The following is a 12059-nucleotide window of genomic DNA, read 5'->3' as shown; positions in this document are numbered from 1 at the left end:
AGAGGTGAGAAGAGTGGCAACAAGAGACAGGCATTTCCTGACATGGTACCTTACCTTGGGAACGCCTTCTCCTTTGAAGCTCACCTGGCACCTGCTTTACTTTCTTTTAGGCACCAGCAGAAAATACTTTTTTTTTAATCCAGGCTATAAATTAGGGGCCTTGGCTTATCAGCTTTTTAATGGTCTGCTTCCATTTCATGGATTGTTTTTATGCTGCTTGTGCCTACTGGCTTTTAATATGGTGGTTTGCACTTGTAAGCCGCCTCAAGCAGGACTCTGAAGAGACAGCATAGAAATATTATAAACAAATAAAGAATAAGAAAAGCAAGCAGTGACCACCTAGAATCTAACAACAACAACAAAACCCCCCATGTAATGTCTTTTATTAGGACCAAACAAAATGAACACAAAATGTGCGCAAGCTTTTGCGCTCACCAGAATTCTTCATCAGGCTAGATGCTACCAGCCCCCCCTCCTCTACTGATGAAGAGCTTTGGTGAACTTTAAAGCTTGCACACTTTATGTCCATTTTTGTTTGGTCCTGTCAAAAGGTATTATGTGGGTTTTGTTTTTGGTTTGCTTTGGACTGATGCACCTGCCTACAACTTCCTGTTGGGATCTCCTTTCTGAAGCAACTTCTCCCTCTTGGGCCTGCTGCTCAAAGACGCCCTCAGGTTTCTTCAGCACCCTGCCCCCTCATTAACCCCTTCTGGGCTTCGTTCCTGGCTCCTCTGCCTTCCCATTGACTTTCAGACTCCCCGTAGTTCCACTAGGTGTCGCTTTACTGATTTCTTCTTTTTTTAAAACACATTTACCTTAGTCCTATTGAGTGTGACTCTTCACTTTTAATAAATTAGTTTAAAAAAAAGGTAAAGGTAGTGCAAACGAAGTACAGAGTCCTCTGGAGAGAAAGAGAAATCTCTTATTCTTGTTGGCTGCCAAGAAATACAGAAAATGGAGGACTGTCACCTGTCTGGCATGTCTACAGAATCCTCTGCATATAAAGTGTTGTCAAGTTGACTTATAATGACCCTGTAGGATATTCAAGGCAAGAGACTACCAGAAGTGTTTTGCCATTGTCTGCCTCTGCACAGCAACCCTGAAATTCCTTAGTGGTCTTCCATCCCATACTAACCAGGGCTGACCCTGCTTAGCTTCTGAGATCTGATGAGAAATCTTACCTAATACATAAGAGTAGTCAAGTCACAACCGACTTATGGTCACTCCAGCAAGGGACTTTCAAGGTAAGGTAGAAGCAGAGGGGGTTTGCCATTGCCTTCCACTTTAATAGCGTGATTTCTCATCTATTGGCACAGGTGAGTATATACCAGGGGTGGCCAAACTGTGGCCCGGGAACCACATGCGGCTTTTTCACACATACTGTGTGGCTCTCAAAGCCCCTACTGCTCCCATCAGCTGGCTTGGAGAAAGCATTTGTCTCTTTAAATCATTTCTCCAAGCCAAGCCAGGCAGCAGCTTGGAGAACACATTTAAAGTTAAAGTTGCTTTCTTTCTACCTCTTCCTCCTGCAATCTATTTTTCTTTCCTTCCCCTTGCGTTCATGTCTTGTGGCTCTCAAGCATCTGGCATTTATTCTGTGTGGCTCTTATGTAAGGCAAGTTTGGCCACCCCTGGTATATACCATAAGTTTCCAAGTTTTTTAGTGCAATCCTCTGCAAGTCTACTCAGAAGTACATCCTATTGGAACCCATAGGTACTTATTTCCAGGTAGGCATTCATGGGATTGCAGCCTTTCAGTGGATTTAGGTGTAGCTCCGCTCAGGCCTGACCTGGATGGTCCAAGCTAGACTGATCTTGGAAGCTGAGCAGGGTTGGAGCTGGTATTTGGATGGGAGACCTCCAAGGAATACCAGAGTTGTGACTTAGACACAGGGCAATGGCAAGCCACCTCTGAACATCTCTTGCACTTAAAACCCTATGCGGTCAGTGACATAAATCACCATTAATCAGCTGTGACTTGACAACATTTTCCACTACCACCAGCTGTGCTAAGGACTGAATTGTTTGTCTGTTTGAGGGATGTTTTTAAAGAGAAGTTTTGGGGAAGTGTTGGGGTATATATAAATTTTAAAATGTTCTGTATATATTACGATGCAGGAAGTATTAAATTATCTGAATCAGCACACTATGTGTTGTTTTTTGGGGGAAATCAATTTTGGAATCTCTTCGCATTAGCATGGAGCCGCAGATGAGGATCTGGGAGATGCAGCTTCGAATCCCCACTCCAGAGGGGCAGCTCTGTTACTCTGCAACAGCAAAAATAATGAGGAGTCCAGTTAAAGACTAACAAAATTTATTCCAGCCTACACTTTTGAGAGTCATCAGATAGAGTGAGAGTAAGGATTGTTGTAAGGATACAATAGAGAAGGGGAGAATGCTGCAAGTCAACCAGGGTGGGGGGGGGGGGGTGGTCCTCACTGGGGAGAAAAGTTGGGTATAAATAAGACCAACAACATTTAATTACGGGTATAAACTTCCATGTGCAAACTCTGCAAGGCTACTCAGAAGTAAATCCTATTATGGTCTATGGCAGAGGTGGCCAAACTTGCTTAACACAAGAGCCACACAGAATAAACGTCAGATGTTTGAGAGCCACAAGATATAAACATCAGATGTTTGAGAGCTGCAAGTGAGGGAGGGAGGAAAATAGATTGGGGGAGGTGGAAAGAAAGCAACTTTAATTTTAAATGTGTTCTGCAAGCTCCCAGCTGGTGTGGCTTGGAGAAGTGATTTAAAGAGAAAAATGCTTCTCCAAGTGTAATGCACTGAGCAGAGACATTTTGAAGGCAACATGCTTTATTGGTTAGTACATCACAAAGACAACATGGCAGGGCCGGGTCTCCGATTATATACATCTCCCGGAACAACCCCCTTACCTGGCCAGTAAAACTTCCCACCACAGATCTTCATAGGCGGGTTGCCTTTTAGTCCTTATGTCTGGTGCATGAGTACATAAGAGAAGCCATGTTGGATCAGGCCAATGGCCCATCCAGTCCAACACTCTGTGTCACACAGTGGCCAAAAAAATTATATATACACACACACTGTGGCTAATAGCCACTGATGGACCTCTGCTCCATATTTTTATCTAAACCCCTCTTGAAGGTGGCTATGCTTGTGGCCGCCACCACCTCCTGTGGCAGTGAATTCCACATGTTAATCACCCTTTGGGTGAAGAAGCACTTCCTTTTATCCATTTTAACCTGTCTGCTCAGCAATTTCATTGAATGCCCACGAGTTCTTGTATTGTGAGAAAGGGAGAAAAGTACTTCTTTCTCTACTTTCTCCATCCCATGCATTATCTTGTAAACCTCCATCATGTCACCCCGCAGTCGACGTTTCTCCAAGCTAAAGAGTCCCAAGCGTTTCAACCTTTCTTTATAGGGAAAGTGTTCCAGCCCTTTAATCATTCTAGTTGCCCTTTTCTGGACTTTCTCCAATGCTATAATATCCTTTTTGAGGTGCGGCGACCAGAACTGCACACAGTACTCCAAATGAGACCGCACCATCGATTTATACAGGGGCATTATGATCCTGGCTGATTTGTTTTCAATTCCCTTCCTAATAATTCCCAGCATGGCGTTGGCCTTTTTTATTGCAATCGCACACTGTCTTGACATTTTCAGTGAGTTATCTACCATGACTCCAAGATCTCTCTCTTGGTCAGTCTCTGCCAGTTCACACCCCATCAACTTGTATTTGTAGCTGGGATTCTTGGCCCCAATGTGCATTACTTTGCACTTGGCCACATTGAACCTCATCTGCCACGTTGACGCCCACTCACCCAGCCTCAACAGATCCCTTTGGAGTTCCTCACAATCCTCTCTGGTTTCCACCACCCTGAACAATTTAGTGTCATCTGCAAACTTGGTCACTTCACTGCTCACTCACTCCCAACTCTAAATCATTTATGAACAAGTTAAAGAGCACGGGACCCAGTACCGAGCCCTGCAGCACCCCACTGCTTACCGTCCTCCACTGCGAAGACTGCCCATTTATACTCACTCTCTGCTTCCTATTACTCAGCCAGTTTCCCACTGGTCACCTCCGCGCGCGCTGTGTCCTACGTTCAGGGACCGAATTGCAAGACACAGCACCAAGCCAGCCAGTGAAAGCTTCAAGAGCTATGCAATATGTGTAGAAGAGCCACATGTGGCTCCTGAGCTGCACTTTGGCCACCCCTGGTCTATGGGTACTTATTCCCAGGTATGCATTCATAGGACTGCATTAAAGGTGCCACTGGACTCAAACTTTGTTCTGTTGCTTCAGCTCAACACAGCTGCCCCTCTGAATCTAAATAAATTGTAAACTCGGATGCAGGAAAGCTTACTCTGGAATAAAATTTGTTAAGTCTTTAAACTCCTAGTGGATTCCTCATTCATAATGAATGGTCCCTGTATACCCGTCAGAATTCTGTTCCCCACCCCGTACTTACCCTTTACCCTGCTTTCTGGGGTCCCCCCACCCAGGTCCATTCATAAAATGCCACAAGTGAGACGCTCCCCGCCTTGCATTTATAGAAGCCCACCCAAACTTTCTGCTAAGGGGGGGGGGGGGATGCAGCGAGCCCCCTTTCACACCTTTCGCCCCCTCCTCCAGGTTTGCTTCCCAACTACCAGGATGCCAAGCGTGGGGGCGGGGCTTCGCGCCGTCCAATTCTTTTAATTGGGCGAGGGGAGGGGGGGTGAGAGCTCTGGCCGTGTCCACGCCCCGAGAGCTGCCGGGGCCACGTGGTTGTGGGAAGGGGCGAGGTGGGGAGAAGGGAGGGGGCGGGCGGGCTCGCTTGCCTTCTGCGCCCGGGTGGGATTGGCTGGGCTGGCGCGGCTCTTGCGCCTCTCCTCCGCCTTTTGTGCGAGCCGTTCTCTCGGCGGCTGGCGGAGCGCTCCTTCCCCACCTCCGCTCGGGGGCACGGCTCGTGGGTGTGTCCGGGGTGGGGGGAACAATGGAGCGGAGCCGCTGAGCGCTGGCGGCGGCCGGGGGCGTGGGGGGGACCCTGGGAGGGGAGCCAGAGAGCCATGGAGCGCGGCGGGTCCGGCAGCAGGCGAGCGCCGTCCGGGGCTTTGGCGAAGGAGGCGAAGCGACGGCTGCCGCCCTGCGCTGCCTCCGGCTGGCGGCGGGCGCGCCGCTGAAGGCGAGGACTGGCCGCAGACAAAAGAGGCGGACCGACGGAGCGCCGCGTCTTGCCGGGGGGCCGAGAATGGCTGGCTGCTGCCGGCGGCGAGGGCCCGGGGAGTGAGGTCGTCCCTGGCAACCGGGAGAGCCGAGCCGAGGCGCGGAAGCTGGAGCAGAGCGGCCGAGCCGGGGCAGAGCGCCGGGCGCGCCAGCCATGGGGAAATGCAGCGGGCGCTGCACGCTGGTCGCCTTCTGCTGCCTGCAACTGGTAAGGAGACGACGGCTCGCCTCCCTCCCCTTTCCCTCGCCTTGGTGCTGGCGCGCTCCCTCCCCACTCGGATGTGACCTTGCTCGCCGAGGCGGGCCGGGGGCGGACGGGAGCCCTCCTCCCCGCTTCGCCCTGCTTGGAGAGCGCGCCGTGGCCTGGGAGGGGAGGAGGGGGGAGTGGGCTGGGCTGGGGTCGCCGGAGCCCGGGCGCTCTGGAGGCGAGGAGGGAGGGGGGGGGCTAGTCGAGAGTTCAAACTTTAAATAGCTGCGGGGGAGAGGAAGCGGAGGTAAAACAAAAAGCGAGAGGACCCCGTTGCTGGGCTTTGCAGTGGGAGGAGGCGGTCAGCGAGGAACCGATCGTCTGCTGCTGGATTTGGGATGGAACTCTCTCGCCTTTTGGGGAGGTGGACAGCCCAGACCGGGTTGTGGCCCCGGGAAGGAAGATTTTTTTGGGGGGGGATGTTTCAGAGAGCGCGCAATGAATGACAACTGAGGGTGGATTCGAGAGTGGGATAGAAGGAAGGAATGTCTCCGTGCAGGAAGGGAGAGAAGATGCCTCCGGGAAGTGCCATGATCGTTGTGGTAATGAGCCGAAAAGATGCTTTCCCGGGAGTAAGTGTTCGTTGCCCCAACACTGGGCTTAATGTTGGGTTAGGCCCGTTTAAGAGCGCTCCCTAAGCCCAAGGGGATGTTTTAGTAGGAAGGTTGGTTGGAAATCAAGCAGAAATCCAGGGTTTTAATTGCAAACACAATCACGTCTTGCCCAAAGCAAGGAAATCCGAATTTGACTATAAACTGAATGGTTGCAAGTATAATCCTGGGTTGCTTTTTGAATGCCTTGACTGTTCAAAGCGAGAAATAACTTCCGTTGAAAAGCTTTGATATAGGGAATGAATGTAAAGTTACATTGGCTGCCGGGGCAGAAAGGCCTCTACCAAGCTAAAATAAGCCTTATGGCACTTTAAAGATTAACAAGTTTTGATTGTAGTGTAAGGCGGGGCGAAAGAAAGCCTAGAATTGTAGTGTAAGGCAGGGCGAAAGAAAAACTAGAATGTTGCTGTTCCTTCTTGCAGCGGTTTGTACAGGATCTGAGGCACCCAGGAAAAGAGAGATGCTTGAGGTTTTATGAAGCTGCTCTGCAGGATATGCGAGTAAATTACAGGTCTCATTCAAACATGTTGCCCTAGAGCTCCAGAACAGTAATTTAGGTGTACTTTTTTAATGGAAACACATGCAGAAGTTCTATATTTGTTTTCTGTGCTCGAGTCATTCCTTCCTGATGCATCCTTCCTTGCTCTTGGGTTAGGTGGATTGGAGACGACCTCCAGCATTTGTGCAAGATGCAGGATTTAATATTTCTTTTGACCAGTTTGCAACTCGGTTTTAAGCAGCTGTTTTGTGTGTATGTAAAGTGCTGTAAAGTTACAACTGACTTGCGATAACCCCACATGGTTTTGAAGGCAAGCGGTTAAGAAGAGGGGGTTTGCTCTTATCTTCCTCTGCAAGTCTTTCTTGGTGTTCTCACATCCAAGTACTGTTCCATGTCTGGAGATAAACTGTGTGTGTTTAAAATGCCTTCTAGCTGCCACCCATTGTGGTGACCCCATAGCAGGGGTGGACAAACTGTGGCTGAGGAGCCACATGTGGCTCTTTCACACATATTGTGTGACTCTTGAAGCCCTCGCTGTCTAGCTTGGAGAAGGCATTTCTCTCTTTAAATCACTTCTCCAAGCCAGCCAGCAGTTTGGAGAATGAATTTATAGTTAAAGTTGCTTTCTTTTCATCTCTCTCCTCCCTCCCTTGACTTATTTGCCTGCCTGCCTTCTTTGCAGCTTTCAAACATCTGATGTTCATGTCTTGCAACTCTCAGACACCTGACATTTATTCTACGTGGCTCTTATGTTAAGCAAGTTTGGCCACCCCTGCCCCATAGGGTTTTCAAGGCAAGTGATTAAGTAGAGGTGGTTTGTCATCACCTTCCTCTGCAGAGTCTTTCTTGGTGGTCTCCCATCCAAGTACTCTCAACTTTGGTTCCGAGATCTCACGAGATCAGGCTTTGCTGTACCATTCCACATCTCTACACCTGACATTATACACGTTTATAAATGTAAAAGCCTTAAAGGGTTGTTCAGATTTGGGGAGAAATCGGAATCTTGAAGGATGAAGCTGCACTCTCAAGCCCGGGGAAAGTTTATGAGCTGGAATCAGAATGAGGGGATGGAGGAAAATCTTTCAGTATGTGCAGACTGATGCCATTGTGTGGGAGGATGGAGAGAGGTAGAAAATCTCTTGTCAGTCAGTCACCACTACAAATATGGAATAGGGATTGCAAATGTCATTTTGATGGACTGCAAATGTCATTTAAAAAAAAAAAAAGATGAAACTTCTATGGATTACATTCTACCTCCATGGGAACCAGCCCTTTCATAGGGAGTGCCCGGGAAGTAATTCTAACTCTGAAGCGCTGCAACTTGAAACACACTTGTTTGGAAGTAAGTCCTGTTGAAATATGTGGGTTGATAAATTGAGCTATGAGGCGTCTTCCCTGCACTCAAAGTTGTATCTGCTGCTTACAGCCTCGACTTAGCATGGAGATGTTATCCGTTCATTTGATTCTTAGCAGTGAAGTGGCATCCTTTGACTGTAGGTTGCATTGTTTTTGGGAAATATTGGCATCTTAAGGCCTGAGATGTGTGAATGGGTGGAGAGGAGAACCAAGTTCCAAGTGGCTTGGTTACTGTGAGGAACTGGGGCAAAGTGCTTTTGGGATACAGCTAAACATTCTGTGGCTTCTTTGCCGAGGGGATAGAAAGAGTTCAGGGTGCCTTGAGTGGTCTCTTTCTCTCTGCTTACCCTGCCTTTCAGGGTTATTGGGAGAGTGATGGTGGGGTTGTTAAGCTGTCCCTGAGCTCCTTTGAGAATGGGTGGGGGGAGATAAATGTGAGGTACGAGTTAGTGAAGAAATGTGAGATGAATTTGGGAAAAGCCAATACTTTCCCATGTAACCTGCAAGGCATGTGATTTGTTTTTGAGTGGCGCTTGGGATTGACCTAAGTGGCATTGGGGGAGGGGGTTGAGGGAGTCTTTGCAGACAGCTTCAAGGTGGCTTTCAGCAGCCCTGGTTGCAAACTTTATTTAGAGCATGTGTTTGCTGTTTTTCTGGTTTCTGTGTCCCTTCTCTTGTCAAATTCTTTTTTTGTTTTGTATTTGTGTGTGTGCACGCACCTGGAAGCATGGTGAGCTCTGATGACTGACCCCTACTGGGGGGCTGGAGAATATTCATAGAGGTGGCTGAATAAAGCCTGGCCCCACCTCCTGGCTCTAGTATTCCAAGGAGGTTTCCTATCCAGAGACTTGTCAGAGTTGACTCTGCGCTTAGCTTCTGAGATCTGATGAGATTGGGCTTGCCTGGGCTATCCAGGTCAGGGTTCCCTCTCTAGAAAATCATTGACAAAAAGTTGGGCAGTTGTAGATTTCTTCCGAGTTGGTTTTTTCTCTCTTTTGTTTCCCTTCCAAAAGAGGACGGTGTCAAATGCAGCAGTTATCACATGGGTATCAAAGAACACTCCGTTCCACTTAAGAATACTTGTTGTAGTGGTTAGAGCGTTGGATTAGGATCTGTGAGATCTGGATTTGAATCCCCAATCTGCCATGGCAGCTCATTGGATGACCTTGTGCTGGTCCGTGTCTGTCAGTTCAGCCTATCTTCCATGGTGGTGGTTGTGAGATTAAAATGTAGGAAGAGAGGATGATGCTGTAAGGTGTTTTTTTCCCCCCCTTTCTGAAATTTCTTTCATTTTATACTCCACCTTTCTTCCCAGTCGGAACCCAAAGCAGCTTATGTTGTGTTCTCTGTTTTATCCTCACAACAACCCTGTGAGGTAGGTGATGCTGAGAGTGTGTGACCGGCCCAAGGTCACCCAGCAAGCTTCCATGGCAGGGTGAGGACTTGAACTTGGGTCTCCCAGAACGCTAACTGTTACACTGCTGGGGGATAAGGGCAAGGTATAAAGCAAATAAATAAATTAAAACCAGGGTGTAAATAAATAAATGTCAGAGAGGCACTGTTTCCAGCGTGATAATGTCACCGGCAGCATCTCTTGCTTAGCTTATATCGTGCAGAACTTTTACTTGTGCGGATTTGTGGTTTGATCCCAGAATCACTCTAGGCAAGGCTAACTTCTGGCAAACCCCCCCCCCCCTCCACAGTTCAGCACACCCAGAAGACTGTGCCCGAGGCAGTCACCTGGCCCTGCCTAGAATATGGTTGCATACTGCATGATGTAACCGTCTTTTTGAAGCTAAGCAGGTACTTGCTGGTACTGCCCCCTATTATTGAAAGTTCTCCTGAGAATCCACTCTACGGTGTCGTTCCTATGCAACAGCGAATGCTGGTGTGGGTAAGAGCCTGGGAGATCTTGGGCTCAGGTGTTGCCAATTAAAGAGCTCTTTGGCAAGCCATGTGGTTGAACTCTGGGGTCGAAACCAGTTTGTGGCGGCAGAGTGAAGCTGGTGCGGAGTGAAACATCGCCAGTTCCCCCCTTCCTGCTGCACCTGCACTTAGCCTTTTGGTCCTGGAGGAATCATTGTCCCCCTCCAAGAAGAATGTCTGCAGAGGTGTAGAACTGGCAAATATCATCTTTCCTGCGGTCATCCCCCCCATCCCATATTACTGCTGTTGTGCTGGTAGCATGGTACTTTTTTGGATCCAACCCCTACTTGCAGATTTTGTAGGAGGAAGTGCAAACCAGAGATTGTTTTTCACACATGAAGCTGCCTTCTGCTGTCTCAGACCACTGGTCCATCAAGTTCAGTATTGTCTGCTTAGAGAATGGCAGGAGCTCTCTGGGGTTTCACGCCTGGGAGATGCTGGGGATTGAAACTGGGGTCTTCTGCACACTAAGCTGTGGCTCTTCCCCTGAGCCACAGGTCCTAAGAGGTGACTGAGAAATGGTGCATGCTGAAGTCACCCACCAGTAGGGTTGCCAACCTCCAGGAGTAACAAACGGAACAAATTACCGTGATATGATAACGAAAACCATTAACTACAATAAGCACAATTTATCAAAGAGTCTTATAAATATAGTGATTTTTTTCACAATTTTTTTCAAACATTCTCACAACAAGATCAGTAATTCACACAAAGCCATATAGGCCATTCACAGTAACTGAGCAATACAGTACTTAAAGAGAACATAGTTCCCACAATAAAGTGCTGAGTGCAAAAAGTGCTTGCATACTAAAGTGATCAAAAGTTCATTTTTTGAAGACTCCACAGATCCACCTCCGACGGAGTCCGAAGCCAGCTGACACTTGCTGCGCCGTTTCAAAATCCGTTGTCAAAGAGGGGAAATAGAAGTTCTTCCAAACTTTCACTGTACAAAAAATAACATCTTAAAATTCATACTCATTCCACTTATAGTCTACCCACCAATTCCTTGATTGAAAGCTAGTTGCAAACGCTCACCAGTAAAGAATTATTCAGAAGCACATACAAGCACTCGCAAACCTTCCCAAGGCGTATTATCACAATGCAATTGACATCAAGCCCAGTATTTAAAGGTACAGTACCCAAATTAACCACACCTGTTCTATAATACTTTACATAAGGTTATAAGCCTGCCAACATGAGCTACTATAAACTAAGCAAATTTCACAAAAAACAAGAACAATCAATATTGTTATTCAAACCCTTTGGCACTAGCGATTGTAAACGAAAGATCCAAAATGTTTCTTCCCTTAACAAACATTTTTTTGCAAAATCATTGTGGCCCCACATGCCTATATAGCACAACAAATTTCATGTCATCAATATGGTGATTGGCCTCCAGATAATGAAGTGTAAGCGGAGCCTCTTAAATTTTTCATTTTGATTCTGGAATGGTGTTCCGCCACCCAAACTTGAATGGGGCGGGTCGTGTTACCCACATACTAACCTCCAGGAGTAGCCTAGAGATCTCGTGGAATTACTCTGATCTCCAGCTGACAGAGATCCATTTGCCAGGAGAAAGTGGCTACTTTGGAAGGTGGACCCTGTGGCATTACACCCCACTGAAGTCTGTCCCCTTCCTAATCCTCATCCTTGCCAGGCTGCACCCCCCCCCCCAAAAAAAAATCTCCAGGAATTTCCCAATCTGAAGTTGGCACCCCTAAGAAGAAGATATTGGATTTATATCCCACCCTATATTCTGAATCTCAGAGCGGTCACAGTCTCCTCTACCTCCCCCGCAACAACAGACCCCCTGTGAGGTAGGTGGGGCTGAGAGAGCTTTTTACAGCAGCTGCCCTTTCAAGGACAACTCCTATGAAAGCTATGGCTGACCCAAGGCCATTGCAGCAGGTGGGGTTGTGGCTAACAAGCATTATGGCTGAGTAAGACGGCTAACCAGACAGAAAAAGTGTGTCCAGTCCCTTCAGCAGAAGCTCACACATGAAATTGCCTTTTGCTGAATCAGACAATCAGACTTTCTGCATTTGACTTATGGAATAATAATACAAACCAACCCTATGAGTTTATGATTCTATGATTCTAGTGTGGAAAATCAATTTGGGAACAGGGCTGAGCCAGGATTAAAGATCTAGTGCAGAATTGGCCTCAGTGTTGTGTACTCAGACTGACAGCAGCTCTCCAGGGTTTCATGTAGAGATCTTTTATATCA

At 47.7% G+C, this 12059-nt stretch overlaps 1 protein-coding gene across 2 annotated transcripts in view; it reads left to right on the top strand.

Moving 5' to 3' along the window:
* The first annotated feature begins 5210 nt into the window (after nt 1-5210).
* NKAIN1 (sodium/potassium transporting ATPase interacting 1) overlaps nt 5211-12059 on the top strand; it is a 98217-nt gene continuing 91368 nt past the window's right edge. The window contains exon 1 of one of the 2 annotated variants that reach the window (XM_060258369.1): nt 5211-5401. In XM_060258369.1, coding sequence (XP_060114352.1) covers nt 5348-5401 — 54 coding nt within the window. In that variant the 5' untranslated portion in view covers nt 5211-5347. The remainder of the gene's footprint in view (nt 5402-12059) is intronic. The other variant, XM_060258370.1, reaches the window with a different exon arrangement.

This window comes from Heteronotia binoei, chromosome 17, assembly GCF_032191835.1.
Source record: "Heteronotia binoei isolate CCM8104 ecotype False Entrance Well chromosome 17, APGP_CSIRO_Hbin_v1, whole genome shotgun sequence".
Classification (NCBI taxonomy): Eukaryota; Metazoa; Chordata; class Lepidosauria; order Squamata; family Gekkonidae; genus Heteronotia; species Heteronotia binoei.
This window is presented reverse-complemented; position numbering and strand designations above follow the sequence as displayed.